The sequence below is a fragment of the Sinocyclocheilus anshuiensis genome, unplaced genomic scaffold, assembly GCF_001515605.1.
Source record: "Sinocyclocheilus anshuiensis isolate Anshui unplaced genomic scaffold, SAMN03320099.WGS_v1.1 scaffold676, whole genome shotgun sequence".
Lineage (NCBI taxonomy): Eukaryota > Metazoa > Chordata > Actinopteri > Cypriniformes > Cyprinidae > Sinocyclocheilus > Sinocyclocheilus anshuiensis.
In genome coordinates, this window is record NW_015558579.1 from 1,087,500 (window position 1) to 1,110,224 (window position 22,725).

The 22,725-nt window shown below is 36.0% G+C and overlaps 1 protein-coding gene across 1 annotated transcript in view; it reads right to left on the bottom strand.

Annotated features, from left to right (window-relative positions):
• Window positions 1-21,028, bottom strand: part of dcdc2c (doublecortin domain containing 2C) — a 23,941-nt gene extending 2,913 nt beyond the window's left edge. Inside the window, exons 1-11 of the mRNA XM_016475383.1 lie at window positions 20,745-21,028; window positions 20,382-20,430; window positions 18,800-18,876; window positions 18,396-18,527; window positions 18,173-18,319; window positions 17,147-17,201; window positions 11,781-11,874; window positions 7,457-7,557; window positions 7,210-7,347; window positions 6,954-7,052; window positions 2,294-2,366 (exon numbers count right to left, since the gene is read on the bottom strand). Coding sequence (XP_016330869.1) covers window positions 2,294-2,366; window positions 6,954-7,052; window positions 7,210-7,347; window positions 7,457-7,557; window positions 11,781-11,874; window positions 17,147-17,201; window positions 18,173-18,319; window positions 18,396-18,527; window positions 18,800-18,876; window positions 20,382-20,430; window positions 20,745-21,028 — 1,249 coding nt within the window. The remainder of the gene's footprint in view (window positions 1-2,293; window positions 2,367-6,953; window positions 7,053-7,209; window positions 7,348-7,456; window positions 7,558-11,780; window positions 11,875-17,146; window positions 17,202-18,172; window positions 18,320-18,395; window positions 18,528-18,799; window positions 18,877-20,381; window positions 20,431-20,744) is intronic.
• Between the last annotated feature and the right edge of the window lie 1,697 nt (window positions 21,029-22,725).

Sequence of the window (22,725 nt, forward strand, 5' to 3'; positions counted from 1 at the left end):
TTTTTTTTTACAAATTATGGATTTTGTAATGTTTCAATATATATTTTAATCCATAAACAACCAAATTGAAGCCTTAAGATTATCTCATTTGTCATGTTTCACTTGTTTTGTTCAGTTAAAAAAATCTCCATAGAGTTCTATAGGCCCCTCTAGTGGCTGTAACCAAAAACTGTTGGTTTTTGATGAAACAGGACTAAAATTCTTTCTTTGTTTGTTGTTTTGGTGAAATAATGTACAAAAACTGCTTATTTGCTTATGTTTTCTTAAAAATATCCAGAATAAAAGGTAAATATGATAAAAATCACCAAAAAATAATAGAAAAACCTACATAAAAAATTCGAAAAAAAAAATTATAAAAATGTTCCAATATTAAACTTTCTGGACCAAAAATACAATTAGTGTCATTTTTGGCCTTTGGGTCATTTTGACCCACGAGGGACACTTTTGTTATAGATTCGGGAGGGACGGAGATGTGGATTGAATGCAAAGATAACGTGCAATAAAATAAACTCTTGTATTTTGGATGTTTTCTTTCCACTAGTCTGAAACATCATGTTATGTAAATCCAAATAGCCCAAAATCTCAAATCTGACTAGTATATGAAAAAAAACAATGTTTTGCCTAGTTTCTTGCCTAAAATGGGAATAAAAAAAGTAGGTTAAACCATTCAAAAACCATTTTGTGGAAACTGTTTGATAGGACATTGAAAGTGACACCATAACATATGATACACCCACACATTACATGACTACTGCATATTACATGATTGGTGTTCATTATTCCTGTTGTATGAAAGAAGATACAAAGTGGTGTGGTACACATTGCAGATCATGTAATACTAAACTAAATGAGCGCTAGGCCCCAGCCCCAATCACAATCCAAAGAAAACATGGATGTACTTTTACATCTGTGAAGTGTTTCCTGTTTCCAATGGACACTGGAGGGCTGCCATACATTTTGAGGTCTGGTGGATTAGACATTTTGATATTAAACAGGCAGGTTTCAGAAGTCTTCCTCTTGAGTAGAATACTAGATTTTAGTTTAGAACCAAAACGAAAGAACTTAAAAAGACTACAGTATGTGAAATACAAGAAATCACAGCTGTGAAATGCCAAGCACAAACAAAATATCTTGCATCTAGTGTCATTCAGATGTTTACGCCCCCATATCTAGTGCAGAACTTGCCATGAAAACATCTAAATGACTTTATCTCTTCCAGTTATTGCATGAGAGATAAAGCTATTAAGAGAATGGGAAACAAATGGAAGCTTTAAAGGCTAAATTTACATAGAAAATAAAGGAAGCATGCTGAGATGGTGTTTGGTGTCCATCATATGCAGGATAATGGTGTGATTATATTCACCCAGGAGGCCATGCCTGCATTTGTTAAGCTTATGGCTTCAACCTATACAATTCTGGTATGGAACTGGTCAAGTTTGACAGCTCCTCAGCTCTCATGGACTTATGGGATAGCATAAGTGTCTATATTAGCATAAGTGTCTATATTTGCATCCCAGCAGATGCAGCATGTCACCTTAGTATCGCTGAGTTTTTGAACATCCTACTTAATTGAGGTAGTGTTTGTTGCATAAGGTATAGTATGGAAGTACACATACAATGTAAAGGTAGTTGTAAATTATTAAATATATTCAAGGAAGATGATCAATCACAAATCGGTATGCAAAAAGATGTTAAAAAAATAAAAGAAGAAGAGCAAATAAGTGATATTAAGTATTATTATTATTGTTGATTATTATAGTTTTTATTAATAGTTTAGATTAGTTTTTTATTTTTATATGTTCTCATTTTAATTGTAGCAACTTTTTTTTCAACTAAGAAATTATCTTAGATATGTCTATATTTTTATTTATTTTTTTATTTTAGTTTTAGTTATTTTAGTACACCAAGTTAAAGAAAATTAAAATGAGAAATGTTTCATCCATAACTGACTTCAAATAAGCTTTTATTTATTTTATTTCAGTTAAGGTTTATTTTATTTGAAGTTAAAAAAAACAACGATTTTTAATAAAAATAGCTATTTTCACGATTTTAGTTTGATAAACGTCACAAGGACATTGATGTTGGGTACAGTCTGAATGTTAAATATTAATTTAATATTCACTGTGATGATCTCATATGGTATCAATAGCTGGATGGTGTCTAAACTGTTATTTTGTAATCAAGAACATGGTGATATATGATTAGTGTATTAGTGGTCTCTTTATAAGTGTATCATGTACACTTGCACCACAGGAATTTTGGCTGTTGTTTTACCAGGCATTTAGGAACTTACCCTTTAAAAACTTATTAGACATATGCGATCGTATTCCACACTTCTCTGAGGACATCTCCTCCCCCTTGGTGTCCTGAAAACATAAATCAAAATCTCATCCTTTGATCTAATTATGTTTCAATGCAGTACGATCCTCATTTAGTGAAGCTGTCAAGTAACGCCTTAAAATTATATATTAAAGTCAGGCTAATGCCTCTTTTGAAGTAAAAAGAAAGAAATATGGCTTTTACTCATGCACTACCACATGAGTTCTACACATGATAATCAGCTCAATAAGGATGCTTAACAAAGTGGTTTGTGTTTCTTCTATTTGGATTGCATTAAGACAATATCTTTAGAGACTAAGTGTAGATCTAAGCATAGATTTTATGCTTGTATCTAAAATTACACGATTAAAGGAATAGATCACCCAAAAATGAAAATCTGCTGAAAATGTACTTACACTCAGGCCATTTAAGCTGATGAGTTTGTTTGTTCATCAGAACAGATTTGGAGAAATCTAACATCACTTGCTCACCAGTGGATTTTAAGAAGCTATACTTTTTGTGCAAAAAAAAAAAAAAAATTTTTATTGCCCAATTTCTTATCTTCTGTGTCAGTCTCCACTGCGCATTTATGAGAGTAACACGTGTTTTTTTACACACAAAAAGTGTTCTCGTAGCTTCATAACATTATGGTTGAACCACTGATGTTGCATGGACTATTTTAACGATGTCCTTACTACCTTTCTGGGTCTTAAACGTGGTAGTTGCGTTGCTGTCTAGGGTCTGAAAGCTCCCAGATTTCATGAAAAATATCTTAATTTGTGTTCCGAAGATAAAACGAAGGTCTTACGGTTTTGGAACGACATGAGGGTGAGGAATTAATTACAGAATTTTCATTTTTGGGTGAACTATCCCTTTAACTGAACATTTAGATTGACAGCTGTGATCAGCATTCACTTTCATTGTGTGGAATGGAGCAGCTTGAACATTGTTCAAAACATCTTCTTTTATGTTTTACGCAAGAAAGAAACAGTTTTCAAAAGACATGAGGGTGAATAAACAATGAAAGAACCAAGAGAAACTTGTGAAAAAACATGGCAACATTTAAATATGTCTGTAACAGGGACTCAAGATGTTTTCTTAAGTGGCCCATTGGACAAAACCTGTGCATCTCCATCTGATTAATGACTATCCACTGTCTAATAAACAGTAATTGAATGGTCTACTGCAGAGGCCTTGAAAGCCTGGGAGAGCTGCTCGCGGCCCGTTCTATCGTCTGGGGTTGATTATGGTTGACCTTGTGTGAAGCGCACTTTGAAACAGTGAGTCTAAGCTGGGGAACTGTAGCCAGAGAGCAAAGCAGAAGATAAATGAACAGATACTGTATTGACACGGCAAAAGGAGATCAATAATGTGATCAATATCTATTTGATTTTTATCACAAAACTCTGTGGAGGAGGAAGACGATTGATCAAAAGTGCCAGGACACTTCGGCATATCTAACAATATTAATTAAGAAAAACTGCTTAGGTGACTGATTGCTAAATCAGTCAATATTGTTAAAATCAAAACAAATGATTTCTGCATTCAGGTAGCCTATTTCTTTCTCAGGATGGATTTACTGTAAGCTTTGTACTACAGTAATTGTCTTAACATGCTAAATGAGTCCTTAGGCATAGTTATTATGATAAGAGTTCATAGAAGTTAGAATAATTACTTGTTTAAATATTACGTTATAAACAATTGTGATTAAGTCAAGTTAAAGTATTTTATTGTTATCTGTTCCTAAACAAATATACAGTGCACACCCAGTGTTGAAACTTTATTTCGCTAATTGAAATAAAGCTGAAATAAAATGAAATATGAATATTAGTTGAAAAAAAAAAAACTAAACAAAATATATAAATAAGAAATGTTGGCTTAATGAAATACTAAAAAAAACTAAATGAAATACACAAGTTCAGGTTGAAGTGCTAAAATTAATTTACTAATACTAAAACTGAAATAAATAAAAAATAAATATAAATAATAAATATAAAACTAATATAAATGACAAAAGCACATAACAAAATTACTAAAACTTAAACTAGATTTAAAAATGAAAACTACAAATATAAAAACAAAAGCTAATTCAAAATATTAATAAATACCACAGTAGTATAATGCTAAAATAACTGTTCACAGCCATAGAAAAGTAAAATTAAAATTATATAATTAATATAATTATTAGTTTCATAACAGGGACTGATTTTGTTCTCTTTTCCATTCTACCAATCACAAAACATACTTCAGCAGATTTATTTGTGATTTATCTGTAAGTAAATTGTATATAAATACCAAATCATTGCATACACTTTACTGTAAACAATAACTGTAAACAATCTTGATGTCTTTATGACAGCTTAGCTTTTCTTTTATCTATGTGCTGGGGTTCAGGGTGTGTTAATGCAAATCAAAAATGGCATCATTTCTGTTAAGGAGGCTGTTCGGACTAAAACACTATCATATAATTGAATCTGTTCATCAATAAAAAGCGCAACTCTAGTAACAGTAGCAGGCGATATAATTCAAAGGCACGTCAACGATGAGGTAATATTTATTTTGAAGCATGACTCATATATAGTGAATGAAATGTTTTAAGAAGCTTTCAAATATATCAAGCTTTTAAGAAGCCTTCTTAAATTACATGCTTCTAAACATCAGAGGGTCTATGGATAATAGCACTTTGTCACCAAAGCAGCATTTTTACATTATGATTGCTTGCATACTTAGCTCAGGTTCTGTTGCAACAACATATTTGTTATGCTTTTTTCTCATGCGAACACAATAAGGCTGCCTTTGTAAAATATTTCATAGATTAAAACTGTCACCTCGATATGAAATGCACAGCAGCTTCATAATAACTCATTATCACAAAATATCTAGGCCATAATGTACACGTTACTGTCAGAATCTTATGAAATAGATCTGTTCGAGGGTCATAATCAAGCGTTACGATGCTGGATAATAAACAAGGCCGGACAGGAAAAGAATTGCACGCAGCTATGTGTGCAATGGGAATACAAGCCTTCAGCGTGCGAATATTTATTGGACATTGTTGAGTGCTGGGGAACATGGTTAATGGTTAACATCACGCAGTCCTTCTGAGCAAGTCCTGCAAGATTAGTACTTACATGTCTTTAGTGCCGACACAGTGAACAGTCATAAAAAGGAGCCCTCATCCGCTCTTGTATATCAAATCATGTTTTGAGCGGTGATGATGATTCTGCCAATTAGTTGAGGCTGGACTGGTGAGAATTACTACTCACTATTACACATGGTCCATTCCCGAGATCTATAGCCACCCTCGATTTGGCAATCTCCATATAGGACTAAATGTGATAAGAAATGAATTATACTATTGATGAGGTCCTTAACAAGGTAATAACCGCGCTCCCCTGTCAATAATTATTCCGATAAGAATATCTTTATTATGAAAATGCCGACTGCAGCAGAAAGTCACAGCACCAAAACAATACCCAGTGGTGTAATTGCCTTTGTCTGAAATTATAGTTTTCATTAAATGGAATGCTGCATGTTATTGATTGTTTAAATAAGACTCGATATCTTCCTGTTTCAAAGCACTGTGAAATTGAATGGCATTGTAATATTCCAAAGCATTGTTGTGTCTGTTCATCAATGTTATGAGATTCACACTATAACGAGTCAAGGACTATTGGCAACAATAACTGCTGTATCTAAATGGGCTAATTTTATGGGGTTAGATCACAGACAAAAAAAAAGAAAAGAAAAGCAAATCGCTGCCTCTCTCCTCATGGCCTCATCTACTTTGTGAACAGAATGGAGAGGGAATATGACAGACATGTGCTGCGTTCCATTCAAAGTCAATGTGGGATATTCCCACTAAAGCCATAACCCAGCCAACAGGGTAAAGTTCTCAGAACGTTGGCTGATGTTCTGGAAAGATTCTCTCAAATTAATGAACAAACATTCTTCAAGTAACATTAATAGAACATTAGTTCAAAGTTATCTGGTTTTTAATAACATTCTCTAAAAATCGTTATGCACAAAAACCTTATTGATGCATCTTTGATGGATACATTGTTCATTTTTTTCTGAAATGTTGCCATCGCTTGTTCATGTAACATTTTTAAAACATTACTACTTGCTACTTGATTCAGAATGTTCAGAGAACTTTCAAAACTAGCGTTCCCATAATGATTGCAAAATGATGAAATATAACTTTTTTTTTACAACAGCCAAGAAAAAATATTTAAAAAACTGGATGTTAAATTTTGAATGTTAAGAGAACGTTTAGAAATAATGTTTTCACTACTTAATGGTAACATTAGCAAAATGTTCTTGGAACATATTTTGTTAGCTGGGAAAGTCCTTCGCGTTATGCATAAGGAAAAAATGGCAGTTTCTGTTTATGTTTGATTGTCAAAAAAATAAGTCTCGAAACAACAACACTGTTTTGAGACAACCAATACTAACGGTTATTTTGTATGCTTAAATTTTAGTCAACGGATTCAAATCAACAAAAAAAATAAAATTTTACTGTACACACCTGTCTTGGCAGACAAAAGTTTTAGCATCTTAAAATAGTACAAATCAGAGATATTTTATGTTTCGTATGTTCAGTTGCATTTTTCCATGAGTTGTGAGCTTCATACTTTTGGTTCTTGTTGATCTAATGACTGGTCCCTGCTCTCTCCATGGCTGTTGGGTTGGAGGTCTCTTGACTCCTTCATACTCGAGGTATATTCTGAGATCTGTTGAAAGGCATTGTGTTTAAATTTCCTACATTGCAATCTAAGAGAATCAGTGGTCAAAGCACAGTAAAGAAGATACAAAGTAACATGGGTTTTTTAATATTCAGATTCTATGCTGTGAAGGCATTACTAGGGTGTAAACAAACGTTTATTTTACCTTATTGGTTCTGGAAAGGGATGACCTTGTTGAAAAAGCTGCATTTTGATGGTTTTTTAACTTTTTGGCAGGGCTATCACTTCCTGGTCTGGGGTCTTTGTAGGAGTTTTGTTCCTCCTCAACTTCTTTTACTTCCATCTGTGGGAGAAGAAAGCATTCAGCTTTTTCATTGTTGCATCCTAATTTTGGTAGTCAGTAATCTTTATGACTGAAATGTGACATCATGTATATTGCTTGTCGTTTTCACCTGTTCAACAGGAAGATCCACCTTCATATTTTCATCTTCCAGTACTTCAGATGCTACTACTGCCTCCTTCCTTTTGTTGGTGGCTCTGAAGACACTTTTTTCTGGAGAAGGCGATAAATCCTAATTACATGCTAATCATATGTTGGATGCATCCATTAGTACACAAAATTCTCTTCATTTTTAAAAGCATCCAAAGTTTCATATTTAGAAAAGTTGAGGACTGCATCAACTATCATCGTAAATATTTCATCTAAAGCAACTATTAAGGATTTTACGGTAAACAGATAGGAGGTGCATGTTTTTCTGGCGTTTCACAAGCCCGTATGATAGAAAACATTTCAAATCAGAGCATTAAGTCCATTCGTCCATTAGTAAGAACCTTGAGACCCTGTTTCCACTACTGAGCTTCGATGTTCGCAGTGAACAAAATGACACTTTAAATAGACAGGCTCTGTTGCGACTAACTACAAATCAATTAATGTTTGTTACAAAACGCTCAATATCTTCTCTCAAAACATAGGCTATTAACACAGACAAAAAAGATGAAACGTCTTGTTTCAGCAGACAAGACATGAGGGTTAAAGTGATAAACATCCTTCAGCATTACCCAGAACACTTCACCTCACATCAAATCAAGTCCGTCCAAGCTCAGCACTTCACAGAGCATTTAATGGGCTTTCTTGATCCTGAGATGCAAACTGCATTCATCTGTGCCTTTGACATTCAAAGGTAAGACAATCTTGGCTAATGATAGGCTGACAGCAGATGCACTCCTCCTCCAGTAGGTGATGGGAATGGCTCTCGCCGTCATGGCATGTTTGATTAGCCCTCTGCAGCGATTGATGTAGTTAAAAGGAGTTTTTATTTTTTTATTTTTTTCAGTTTCTGCCATTAGGAATGGCATTATGTGGATCTTCTGCCCCATGGGACATGATCAAGTATCCAGAGTAGGTATGAGCCTTCATCGAGGGGCTTTTATAAGCATGGCTGCAGACATACCGTCCGAGGCTAATGCGAGATCTGCATGAGTGAGGGAAACTCAACTCCATCACAAGGACTGCTGGCTCGGCTCTTATGAGCAAAGTGATGGCAGCTCCGGAGCGCCTGCAATTACTCACTCAATGACCTCATGGCATGTAAAAGACACAATGCACTTGCTCAGTCAAAGTCTTGTTCGGTTAATCCAGTGCACAAAAAGTGTCAATCTCATTCACGTGTGCCCCAAATAATAAATGAATTATTTAAAATATATAATATAAAATGAATTATTTAAAAATTATTGTATATTAATATATTAGACTATCATTCAAATGATTTTTTCTCTTTCTAAGGCTCTTTCTATTTTTGCCTTATAATCCTCTGAATGTGCACACTAGATGATTCGACCAGACCACAAGACCACACACTTGTTAGGAATGATTTCACAGTGACACAAGATCTTAAGGAGACTCGAAGAAAAACACCTGGCGAACAATCGACGTTGTCAGCTGGCTCTTCTGGCGGTGTTCTGTTGTACAGTGAAAAACAAAATAAATAAAAAAAGAATATGGGTGATGTTCTTTCTCAGTACTCTACTTTTGTAGTAGAGTATATGTTTGTGGCTACCAAGTTTAAACTATAGAAGCACACAACATCCGGTTGGTGACACTTGCTCACTCTCATTGGCTGTATCACGTCAGAGGCAGCCCGATCAAGAGTCATAAATATCAAATATTTCAGTTTGGGGATGCTCCGTCTCAAACAGGAGCAGTTAAATACCTGTAATGACACCACACAATAGAGACAGGACAGAAAATCATTTGCGACAAGCCTCAAATCGGTCGTTTGGGGGTGCAAACCGGGCTTAAAATCGTCCTTAAAACCTTCAAGTGTGTGGCCAGCCTTATGCTCACCAAAACTGCATTCATTTAATCAACAGACGGTTCAAAAGAACCACATTTATTTAAAACATAAATATTTTGCAACATTATAAATGTCTTTACTGTCACTTTTGATCAATTTTATGCATCCACACAGTAGCAGTGCAATATGGCTGTATATAGGCACAGCTATGATTCGGGCCGAGTGCAATAGGTAATCACAGTGTGCCGATATACAGCCATATCACATGGCTACGAGTGCGATATTGCATTTATACAACAGTTCGACAGCACAAGTGTGTAAATACATGTCGGCGCCGATGGCTTCGTGGGCAGCCCAGATTCAAATTTCTAATTGATAGCTGAGCCAAAGCCTCTGTTACTAATAATTTGAAAACGTCACTAGTAACGAAAGAACGTCGTTGTTTCATTGAAAGCTTCTTGTATGCCTGTATTAAAAGCTAATTTTATTATGTAGAGTATTATGAGAGAGACGGACTGAGAGAGTGTGATTACCTGCATCTGATATAGCATTCTTTCTTCAGCTCAATCTCATATTCACAATTAAACATTCGTTTGAAAATCCACTGAGAAAAGTGATATCTTTGTCGCACTATCCTTTAATCTGGAGCTGACGCCCTGGAACTCACATCTCCTAAAAACATCAAAGCAAATTTTCAAATAGACATTATCTTTATTTACTAACTGCATATTTGAAGTCTAAAAAAGTACATTCTTGCCTTAAAACTCTTAAAACTGCATTCCATGACAAAAAACAGTATTATTTATAAAATGATTGGATTATTATTGGAAAATTATTGGATTTGGGCATCCGCCATGACACTCGCTGTGAGAAATACTGCAAGCGGAGTGATACAAAGGGTGAAACGGTTGGAGTTCTGATATCACTAGAGAATCACACTCCTCTCAGCCAATCAGGTTCGAGGACCAGAAAGAACTGTTGTATATTGTTACGGCCCAGATTGTTCTCTTTTTAATATTTGTCCACTAGGTGGTGGTGTTCCGTGGTTTTGCCTCTCTTTCAGAGCGAGCGTCAGGTACAGGTGTGGAATGTTACCTGTGATTGGTGTTTGGGTTTAAAAGACAGAGATTCAGAGAGCAGTGGGAGTTCTGGACTGTGCCGCCATTCATCTTCCCTCTCCAGCCCTGGATTGTTTTCTTTTTGTTTCCTTCTTTCTTTATACTTATACTTAATTTTTGTATTATTTGATTTATTCTTGATTAAATTTTTATTTATTAAACTTAGTCTTCAGTGTTGCCTCCCCTTTTTGGTAATGTTACTTCACTCAGATCCAGGTGGTTGTAACATTATGGGTTGTAACATATAATGTCAAATAGACATTATCTTTATTTACTAAATGCATATTTGAAGTCTAATAAGTACGTTCTTGCCTTAAAACTCTTAAAACTGCATTCCGTGACAAAAAAACAGTATTGTTTATAAAATAATTGGATTATTGGATTATTATTGGAAAATTATTGGATTTGGGCGTCCGCCATGACACTCGCTGTGAGAAATACAGCAAGCGAGTGATACAAAGGCTGAAACGGTTGGAGTTCCGATATCACTAGAATATCACACTCCTCTCAGCCAATCAGATTCGTGGACCAGAAAGAACTGTTGTTTATATTATATTATATTATATTATACAGTCAGGATATGAACTTGCATGCCCCCTCAAAAACACTGGTGCATAATGACCATGTATAACATATTACGCAATAATGGTATCGAAAACAGTAGTTATAATGTAAGTCTTATAATGTATGTCTTTATACGCAACAGAGTGAGAGAAACTTGGTGAATGAAAGCAAAAGAACAGAAACCAATATAAAGAAACAATAAATAAAAATCTGAGAGAATGAGAGAGAGATTTCTCATGAATAACTTATGATCATTTTGATTACCTATCAGAAAAAAATTGAAACATTTTGTTTTCCCTGGTATAGCTAACAAGGCACTTGCATACATTTTAAACGAATTGGCCTGATTTAATTTATCTATGATTTAAAGCCCTCTGCAGCATTTGAATCCATGCTGTGCTTTAATATTCCTCTCACAGAACGGCATTCTATCCAAGAATGAGAGCGTATTTCCCTAATGTAGGTGGGCTTTAGAGAACAGCCTGTCAATTCAAAGCAATTTGTGGCGCACACACGCCCGCGCTCGCTGTATTGCGCCGCACACATGCAAGAGTACAAGATCCCTCTTTTTTGCCACTCTCTTTCACTCCCTTAATCATAAATGCATCACAATCACACAGCAGAGATGGTATAAGAGAAAGACGGAGGGCAAGAGAGGAGAAAATAAGACTTCTACAAAAACAACAGTCACAGTGCCTATCAGCAATTATGTAAAACGCCTGTCTCTGCCGAAGGAAGAGGTGGGAAACGGAGCTCTAGGGAGACGGAAGGAAAATCGTATCACAACTTGCCACACTCACCCGCCGTAGCAAAGAGATCTGGGATTTTCAAGCCCTGCCTGGGCTGTTTGGCGTAAAAAACGGAGCCGGCGCTGTCCACTCCTGGTTTTGCGAACTACGAGAGTAGAAAAAGCAATCTTCAAATAAAGACCATACATGGCTGATTCGATCTGATGCTTAAAGAGTGTCTACAATCCTTTGATAACAAGAAACAACTGTTTCGAACACAGCTCGTTCTTCCTCTTTTACTCTCTTTTTCACATTTTCCATTGACCTCAATTTTTCATGAGCTGATATGCTTTGTAGCTCCCCAGCGACCGGCACGGTATTGAATTCATCTGGTTCCAATACATCCCATGCACAACCTATCAATCACCAGAGAGCACAGCAAACTAATCATTTATTGATGAAACAGGGCAGTCATGAATTTCTAACTGCAATAGTCTTATTTATCAAGCCAGATCAAACAATGAGGATCCAAACAAGCTTTTAAAAAGAGACTTGGAGGGAATAACTTATTCTTCAGCAGACAGTTATTGATGATGAAAAAAGAAGACTGGGGCACTGGAGACACATAGAGAGACAGAACAGTGTGAAGAGGAGTTTAGAGTGATGCTTTGACAGCAGGATGCATGTCTGAATTAATACTCCCACAAAAGGTAATTTTCTTCCAGCAGTCAGTGCATACCGGTTCTACCATTGGGAGCAAGGTGAGCCATTTCTGGCACAGTGAGGGAAAGAGAAGGCTTAATACATTGTTCTCCAGCTCTTGCCACTGTTAGTTGGCTCCATAGAGAGGCAGCTTGGGGGTACTTCACTGATCTCCGTCTTCCACTGGTACACACTTCGGGCAATGGTGTTTGCAAGCCCACTAACATGGGTCCTGGGGAATAGCTGAATATTTGTTCTACTCATTTGCTTTTTAAAGCAAACTCTGCCTGACATGTCTTTGAATTTGAACAGACGTTGGTGGGCAACGGAGAAATAAAACAACAGAATGGCCAAAAGTTCTGCTGGAATATTCTATTCATATAGTTCGAATTCATTCAGAATTCAAGTTCATAAATGACACTTTCAGGATGAACGTGCCGAATTCACAATCTGAAAACTTAGTGAAAAAATGCTGAAGTCAAGAAGTTGTTAATGTATTACAATATTAATGAGAGTAAGTGAGTTTCTGAGTAGGTCAAGATCACTTTTAATTTAGTCCAAGCGGCAGACAGCCTCCCGGTGGACCACTCACAGTCCATTCACTGACCATTTGACTCATGTTGCACAAAACTGGCAACACAGCTCGAAAATTGGCAATTTCCAATCTGATTGGGTGGCTATGCAATTTCACTAGTCTGTTGAGATTCACAAGTCCGCCTGTAAACAGATGCACATTTAGAAGGTGCTTGGTTAATACAATGAGTAAGAACTAATCACTGGATTTGGCTGGATGTGATGCCAGGTTAATGCCATCCAATCTCTGAAAACAATCAGTTTTTCTACACCAATCAATTAATGTGTTATCTGTATAAAACCACCCCTAAACGGCATGTAAAAACAAAATAAACTCTGGATGGTCACTTTTTATGTCAGTCTGATTATTCTCTTCCCATCTAAGTGGGAAGCATCTTGACCAGAATAATGCTGCCTTCATGTGCTAAAATTTCCTACATTCCACTTCTTAAGCTGTAAATTACAAGTTTGTCGGGTTCAAGTGCCTTGTTGTCAGAAAGAATACGAATTATGGAGGACGCAGATTCATTCTTGCCTATTTCTAGGGGAAATCTTATTAAAGCCAAAATGGAAAGTCAATATCAAATGGATATTGAATAAAATGTTGTCGCATTCGTTGACAACCATATAAACATTAACCACACTAGTGTATACATTCACTGCACTATCTAGGAATTTCGGTCAAATAAATGCTGTTTGCACACTGGAAAATACATACAATATGCATCAAATAGTTATACACATATGTAAATATAAATGACTGCAACAGCAAGACAAATCAATGTAACTGTTGTAACGGTATGTAACTGTAATAAAACTTAACAGTCACTACAGCAATAATTCTCTCTTCCACCATGTCTGAAATTTACGGCCTGTTGAAATCAGAAACTCGCCAGGCGTGGAAGACCCCCCGCTGTATTAGCGAACCACTCCCCCTGCCTACGCAGGACAGGCCTGACAGAGAGCAGCTGGATGGGTGTCTCTACCAATCCCCTAGAGAAACCAATGCTTCTCCAAAACAGGAAGCCACCGCGGGGACGGCAGCAGGTCTGACATGAGCAAGTCATGGGAGATATGAGGGGACAGTTACACCCTACAGTGCCACGGAGAGGGTCTGAACAGCTTTACTGCCTCTGCATGTCACAGTCATGGATGTGTAGCCTCTAGTACAAGAGGGTGTGATCATCTCTGTCGCTGCTGCACTTTTCCTCCCATGTCAACTTTGCTGACACCTCGCTCAACATCTGTTAGACCAGTAGGAGAATAAACACCAAATGCTGTGCTACTGCTTTCATCTGCTGGTGCAGTGCCAGCTCTGTCACATGAAAAAAAAAATGCAGTGCAAAAAAAAAAAGATAGAGATTTCTAATAATACACAGGCCCCAAGCAGTTTACATGACAATAAAAAAATATAGGTTTAAGTATACTGTATTGATTTCTAGGGGAAGATTAGAAAAATTCTGTAATTCAATTTCATTATCAAAATGTTTACATTGGAATGACATCATTGGATAATGTAAGCAGAGAGCCAGAGAAAAGGAAGGTGTTTTGGTAGAGGAGGTTGGTGGAGGCCATAGCTGAGTCTTTGTCTCCCTCATGTGGTAAATACCAGATCTGAAGAAATAATGCTATGAGATGGAAATATCCTGCTATGGATTAAAAGAAAGCATACATAACATGCTATGTAATTGTGGATTTTTTTTTTTTTTTTTTACAAATACATTTTTGTTTTAAATTAATTTTTATTACAAATTAATAAAATGAAGTAAATTATTCATTTAATAATTATATAAATAATTATATTCACCACCATTCAAAGTTTTTTTTTGGGGGGGGGGTTATGTTTTTGATTACATTTTAATGTTTTTGATGTTTTTGAACGATTTCAATGTTTTTAAAAGAAGTCTTCAATGTTGACCAAGGCTGGATTTATTTGATTGATTACAAGTTAAAACTAACCGTTTCTAACTCCAGTCTTCAGTGTCACATGTTCCTTTCAGAAATCATTCATTCTGATTTGGTGCTAAGTTCTAAGTAAGTTCTTGTGATTATTAAAACTGAAAACGTTTGTTCAAGCCACATTACACTTTTTCCCCTGAACTCTTCAGTGAATAGAATGTTAAAAAGAAAAAAAAATATTTATTTGAAATAGAAATCTTTAACAATTTAGAAGCATCAATGTCAATGTTGTTCATTTAATTCTTGCAGAATAAAAAAATTAATTTCTTTCAAAAAATTGACTCAATTTATGAACAGAAGTGTAATTAAATTCATTATAATATAATTATATAAAATAACTACGACTATCTGTCATTTATTTAATATTTTTAATATTAATAATACTTAATATAATAAATAGTAATAGTAAATGTACTGTATGTACCTATGTTAAATGTATTCATAAATGAATGTATTAATTACATTTTATACACATACACGTTTATACACACACACGTTTGTTTCTGTGAATTGTGGGGACTTTCCAAAGACTTCTATTACTTTTATACTGACCAAACAATATTTTTTATCCCCTAACCCAACCCTAACCCTAAACTTACCCCTTACAGAAAACCTGTTTGCATTGTTACACTTTCAGATAAACATCATTTACTATTTTTACTATTTTTTTTTCCCCACACCAAAAATATAAACATAAGCCTTCAGATCTAAATCAAGAATCTCAAGCAAGATTGCGAGAAACAAATTTAACAAAATTTGTCAAAACATTTGTCTGGTATTGTAAAGCTTTGAATTACTATTACAGATTCTCTGCAGGGAAAACGAATACGTGATTGTTTAAAAGTGTTTGTTCTCCTCTCAACAAATACAGATTACAGGTAAATGTAAACATTATGGAACTGCACCTTGGAATTTAATGACACTTTGATGAGACTTTGATTGCTATTCCATCTTCATTGTATCAAAGATAATTGGCCACTTTCTTCAAATTATTTCCTCCACTCAATGAAGCTGATGAAGCATGAGAAATCAATTACAACAGACATGGAACAACCACAGGAGCTTTCCCTTCTAACATCAACAGGCAAATGGTTTGCCGTCATTTTTCTTATTCACAATAACCAGATGTCTCAAGCTTTACTTTGGAGAGCTCCGGGTCCCAGCCCACTAAGTGTGTATTTTTTCTCCATCACTTATTTGCCAGGTCTAGCTCTTATTGTAGTCTGGACCATCCCAAAGCATCAAGTGAACACGCGCACTATCACAAAACAATTTATCCTCATTCTGTGGGTACAGGGGAGGGTTTCAGCGCCTTCCCCCGGTGAGGGAGTTCGGCTCTCACTTGATCAAGTAACACAAACTCTGAGCGTTGGGACAGTTTGAAAAAGGAGAGGTGAGAAGAACTCAATACCTCCTACAGACAGTGATTGATGAGGTGAATGTACCCGGTCCCAACTCGCACTGCCACATATCAGCCTGATTGGAGACATTGGGATCCTGTGACGGTAACATTTTTCTCAACTATCTGATCTTCAACACTAATGAACAGTAGCCAATTTATATCTGGCCCAAATTGAAATTTTCTCACTAACTGGTTTCGGTCTGAGGGGAAAGGGATGGGTGCTGATCAAGATCGGTGTCTTGTAAACTAGTTCAGGACATTAGCTCTGTGCTATGTTTAATCTCCATATTACAGTTCAAGAACAGAGCAAATAAGACTAATATGGCATTCCACACTGTCAAAACAGGCTCATTTGCTTGTGTTCATCCCTGCCTTCTGAAGAATTAGCCTATTAGTCTTTGACTATGCAAAATCAATACCAGCATTTTCATTAAATATTTACTTAAAGGGGTGGGTTTTTTTCTAGGCTTGATTGTGTTTATGGGGTGCAGTCTAACGTGTTAATGCTTTGTTTTTTAAAAAACACATTATTTTTCACACAATTTACCTTTATTCCACACCGCTGGTCCCTTCTCCCATAAACGGGCTGATCATTTCCTTAATTTATGAAGCCCCTCCCTCAGAAATAGGCGATGGGCTCTGATTGGTTAGCTAGCCCAGTGTGTTGTGATTGGCTAAACCGTCTCTAGTGCGCGTCTAAATATATGAATATATAATGTAATGTAATCGCATCGATGCCATCTATAATATACACATTTTTTATCTGTTAAATAGTTTAAAGAAAATATTTCATTATCCTTACCAAAGTTCTGTCTTGTTTTTCTTTTTTTAGAACTGGATGAATGCCATTGTTGACCCTAAGAAAAAGAGGAAGACAAAGAAATAATTTAACCAAAAAAAAAAGGTCCGTTATCATGTACTTGTACTCTGCTTGTTCCAAACCTGACTGCTTTCATTATTCTGTGAAAAACAGTATCATGTTTTGAAACCAAAATTATTTTTTTCTTATGACAGTTCTGGCATTTTATTATTCATTCTATAATTTACAAAAATATTCATTTTACTAGATGTATTGTCTGATTATTTTACATTTAATATACACTACCAATCAATCAATTAAGGGTCAGTATTAGTTTTTTGTTTTTTTGAATGAAATAAATATTATTATTCAGCAAAAGTGACAGGAAAGATGTATAGATGTGTATATGATTTTACAAAAAAGATTTCTATTTCAAATGCTGTTCTTTTTAACTATTGATTTAAAGAATCCTGAAAAATGCATCAGTTTCAACAAAAATATTAAGCAGCACAACTGTTTTCAACATTGACAATAATAAGAAATGTTTCTTAAGCAGCAAGTCAGATTATTAGAATAATTTCTGAAGGATCATGTGACACTAAAGACTGGAGTAATGGCCACTGAAAATTCAGCTTTCCCATAACAGGAATAAATTACATTTTAAAAATATATTACACTATATTTAAAATATTTTCAAATAATTTAAAAAAATAAGTGATAGTATTACTGTTTTATTGTATTTTTTACTTCTTTCAAAAATATTCAAACTTTTAAACAGTAATGTAACTTGTTCAAATTTCTGTATACCTGCATAGAATCAATCATATGACTTCAAACAAGGACTATTTCTATAGTGCTTTTCTGTCCTTCGCCTTTTGTACTCCATGGAAGAAAGAAAGTCATACAGGTTTTGAATAGCAAAAAGTGAGTTAATGATGGCAATTTTACTAGAAGAAAGTTCAACAAAAGGGCATTATACATCTGTTAATTACTGTCATTGCAATTATCATGTCTTATAATATTTCTCACACATCGGTGATATTGTGGATTACTCCCTTGCTTGGGGCCAGATGATATGGCAAAGACCGGAACCTCTCTGTCCCTACAGCAACATAATAGTGGTTGTTCTGTAGCTCATACGATCCACGTACAGGCCTCCCATTCAGCATGCACAATCTGAAAGGAGTGAGATCACTCAACATTGACTATACGTACTTTTTACACATGCACATTTTATAGATGTAGCTCGTACCTGTGCACAGCTCCAGTGCGAAGGTGAACTCTCTCGGTCACCATGGCCAATACATTTTCCCAGCTAGCAAGCGTGTGTTTGGGAATCAGCACCCGTGCTGGAGGAACCAAGATATCTCCATTGGTAAAAACACTACAAGATATAATCAAATTTAGCACTTAGGACCTCAATCCACACATTTATGCTTCCAAATATGTTGTTGTCAGAAACAAAGCCAATATACACGAATAATTAACAACATGAGGAAATTAGATGCCATTAGAAATAAATAATTAAAGCAAAGAACATCGGCCTGATTTTATACCATTAGACAGTATTACAGCTTTAAAGAATTAGACTTTGCCGTAGCCTGAGGCTTTGCCATTGAAGACTTCCAATAGGGACACATTAAAAGCAGGGCTCACTTGATGATGCACGACTCATTACTGATTCTCTTCCATCGAGCTGGGACAATTATTCTGCTGTGAACTACAGGTTGGATCTGCAGTGGAGACAAATGAACAGGACCCCGCTGAGCATCACTGACAATAACTGTTCCACTGCTCATTTAGGGCCCTTACACATCTGGTTTTCCTCAATCAGCCATCTTTAATGCTATGTTGGTTGTTGTTCAGATGAAAACAAGGAGCTAAAAGGGTGACAGACAGTGACATATACTGCCATAACCTCAAGCAAAGTCACTAAGTGGGCATTTTTATGATTAGTACTCTATTATGGTCCATTGCATGTTGGTCTCTGAGGAAGGTTGTAAAAACTATTAGGTTAATAAGTCACTTCAAATAGTCCAAACTTGGAATAGCACAAAGCCTGAATCTTTTGACTGCTGATTTTAATCCTATGCAAAACAGATCATGTGACACCGAAGAATAAAGTAACAGCTGCTGAAAATTCGGCTTTGCCATCACAAAAAAATAATTACATTTTAAAATGCATTCCAATACAAAACAGTTATTTTAAAATGCAATAATATTTCACAGCTTATATTGTGCGTATATGTGCTACTGCTGACTAATAGTTCACATTCCTGCAGGGTTTATCTCCAACTTTAATGAAAAACACCTGATGCAAATAATCAAGGTCTGGGGTTTGCGTGAAAATCACAGACAGGTGTGCGAGCAGGAGTGGAACTGAACTCTGAGGGAAGACAGAACTCCAGAGCAGGGCTGAGCACCCTTGTGTTTAACTGTGGCATAACAACATCTTTTGTAATTATTCAACAGCTGATTGTAAACAGTTAAACAGCTGTAACAAAACTGATTTCTGACAGGCTTCTGAGGCAGCATAAAGATTTAATGGTCTACATCAGTGGATGTAGGTGATAACTAAGCCAATATACTGGCGGGGCGAATAAAGTTCTTGTGAGAAAAGGAAGGAGGGAAGTTTTGAAATTTGCCATTGTTTTACTGTATACACTAGAAAATGAACAGAAATTAGAGGTAAGAGTCTCTAATAAGTAACATAAAGCATTTGCGCAGTACTTGCATTGAATGCTGATTAATAACCTAAAATCATTTTATGAGTAGTCAGAAAACTCCCCTAATATTCAGAGACTGTCCTACACATAGGCTACCTCATAGTTTGAAATGAAGAGAAACAGCTGACTCGAATGGAGATTTTATAGTGAAATCAATACAATTAATACTTCATGTTTTTCCGCAACAAGGGGCATAAAATCAGTCATCCGCTACAGTCTGGGTAAACCTTACACTGATATTCTGCCGGAGAGATGTATCAGTCAATAACAGAAAAATGTAGGATGAAGAACACCAGTAATAATCATACTGAAAACATGTTATGATTTACCATGGATATTTTTTCCTCTTGACCTTCCTGATGTACAAAACATTCTCATACATCCACGGTATGTTTCACATATAGAATAAAGTTGTCCCCATTTTTTAATCGTTCATGTCTTGATAGAATGAGAAAAGGTTTTATGTTGTTTTATCATTCTATCAAGAATGATGTAGTTACTGTGACTCTTACCGGTTCACTTTTCTTTTTTGGAGGTTTCTGTGTTGTTATGTGATGATAGCTATCAAAGACAAAAGAAGAGAGAAAGTATAAAGTCAATATAATATAACATAAGTATATTATTCTGATGGTTTTGCATTGCAATGTAAAATGTAAAAAATGTAATGCAATTAAAATGTACACTTTCTGTACATATTAACGTTAGCCTATTATAGGCTATTCTACCCTGTATTAGGCTGCTAAGATTTTACATGAATTTAATTCATAATCAATAAAGTTTACTAAAAATCAACCATTCAACATAATACCACAGCAATGTAGCTACTCTCTTGTAAATAACTGCACCGTTACCATTATGTGGATGAATAAACTTACTCCATTTTTTTGAGTCTCTCTGCTCCGGCTGCCACATATATCTCTCCATGCACCAGCTGCTCCAGATTCGCCACCCTGTGACCCTTGTTAGGGGTGTAAATATTTCGCACTGCCCCAAAGTGAGCTGTGATGCCTCGAGTGACCGTGTTCAGAAAGCTGTCAAAAGTGGATGACTGGCGTTGATTGATAACAAACTTTCGGCCGGGATAAAAAGCATCTCCGTTCCTGAACACAATAACCGCTTTGGTTGGCGGAGGATGCGCATAAAACCCCTGTCCAGACATTATGAACGAAAACAACTCTGCGGTAATCCACGGGGAGGTGCTGACAAGCCCAAATTAAATATATAAATAAAACACAATTTTAGTAACCACAACCGAAAGTTGTTAAAATAGTTTGAATCGTTCTCTTCCGCGTGCTGGAGGCAGCCAGATGTTGTTTGGACGAGTTTCCATAGTAACGGAGTGAAACTCTAAGAAAATAGCAAGAAATGGCAAGACTGCTACAATGCCTCAACTCTCTTTGAACTAACAAAATTATAGCATACGTAATCGGTTGTATCGATTTCTTTTTATTTTGATAGCTTGGGTAAAAAAAAAGTGTTTTGTTCTAATTTAGTCTGTGCTCTGAGGTAACTGGAGATTTAGCGGCCGCGGTCAGGCATCCAATTAGCCTATCTTAGACAACCGCCAAACAATAGATTAAATTTTAATCAGTGTATTACTTACTCCTGTCGTCGGAGACAGTGTTTTGTAGGTCAGCTTTTCAAAAATATCAATTTCATCAATAGGTGTCAACGTGATTTTTTTCCATCTAAAAAGGGTTAATAGTCTTTATAACTATTTTTTTTTTATTTATTTTTTTTACTTTTATTTTTTTAATTATTATTTTATTTGAATTTGCTAACACTGCCTTCAACCTCGTATTTATGTGAAGGCAGCATAAAAGTAATAGGCTATGTTGCACTTTTTTACAAGAACATTATACATTGTAACATCATCTTCATCTGTTTAAAAAAACAGCATATGCTGGTTAGGTATGTTTTGACGCTGGGATGCTGGTTTAAGCTGGTCCTTTGCTGGTTTAAGCTGGTCCTTTGCTGGTTTAAGCTGGTCCTTTGCTGGTTTAAGCTGGTCCTTTGCTGGTTTAAGCTGGTCCTTTGCTGGTTTAAGCTGGTCCTTTGCTGGTTTAAGCTGGTCCTTTGCTGGTTTAAGCTGGTCCTTTGCTGGTTTATGCTGGTCCTTTGCCAGCACATGACCAGCATAAACCAGCAAAGGACCAGCTTAAACCAGCAAAGGACCAGCATAAACCAGCAAGAGGACCAGCATAAACCAGCAAGAGGACCAGCATAAACCAGCAAAGGACCAGCTTAAACCAGCAAAAGGACCAGCATAAACCAGCAAATGACCAGCTTAAGCTGATGGTCCTTTGCTGGTTTAACCCTCTGGGGTCCGAGGGCAAAGGACCAACAAAGGACCCGCTTAAACCAGCAAAGGACCAGCATAAACCAGCAAAAGGACCAGCATAAACCAGCAAAGGACCATCTTAAACCAGCAAAGGACCAGCATAAACCAGCAAAAGGACCAGCATAAACCAGCAAAGGACCATCTTAAACCAGCAAAGGACCAGCATAAACCAGCAAAAGGACCATCAAAACATACCTAACCAGCATATGCTGGTTTTTTCAACAGTGGAAATGAGCGACGAAAAAAACACTACAGCCTTTTTTTTCAATACGTTGGGAAATCATGCACCTTTGAACGCCATCTTCTTCCCATGAACTTTAACCTTTCAAGAACTTTTCCAGAAACTTGCTAGTATTTGCAAAAGTGACTTGAAATGTGACTTGAAATAAAGGGACAAATGCATGTGAATGAAGGGGAAAAAAATATGCCTACATAAACTAAAACGGGGTAAATAAGACAAAAAAGAACAAGAATGATATAGGGCGAATTATATTCATTAAAATTATTATTATTAA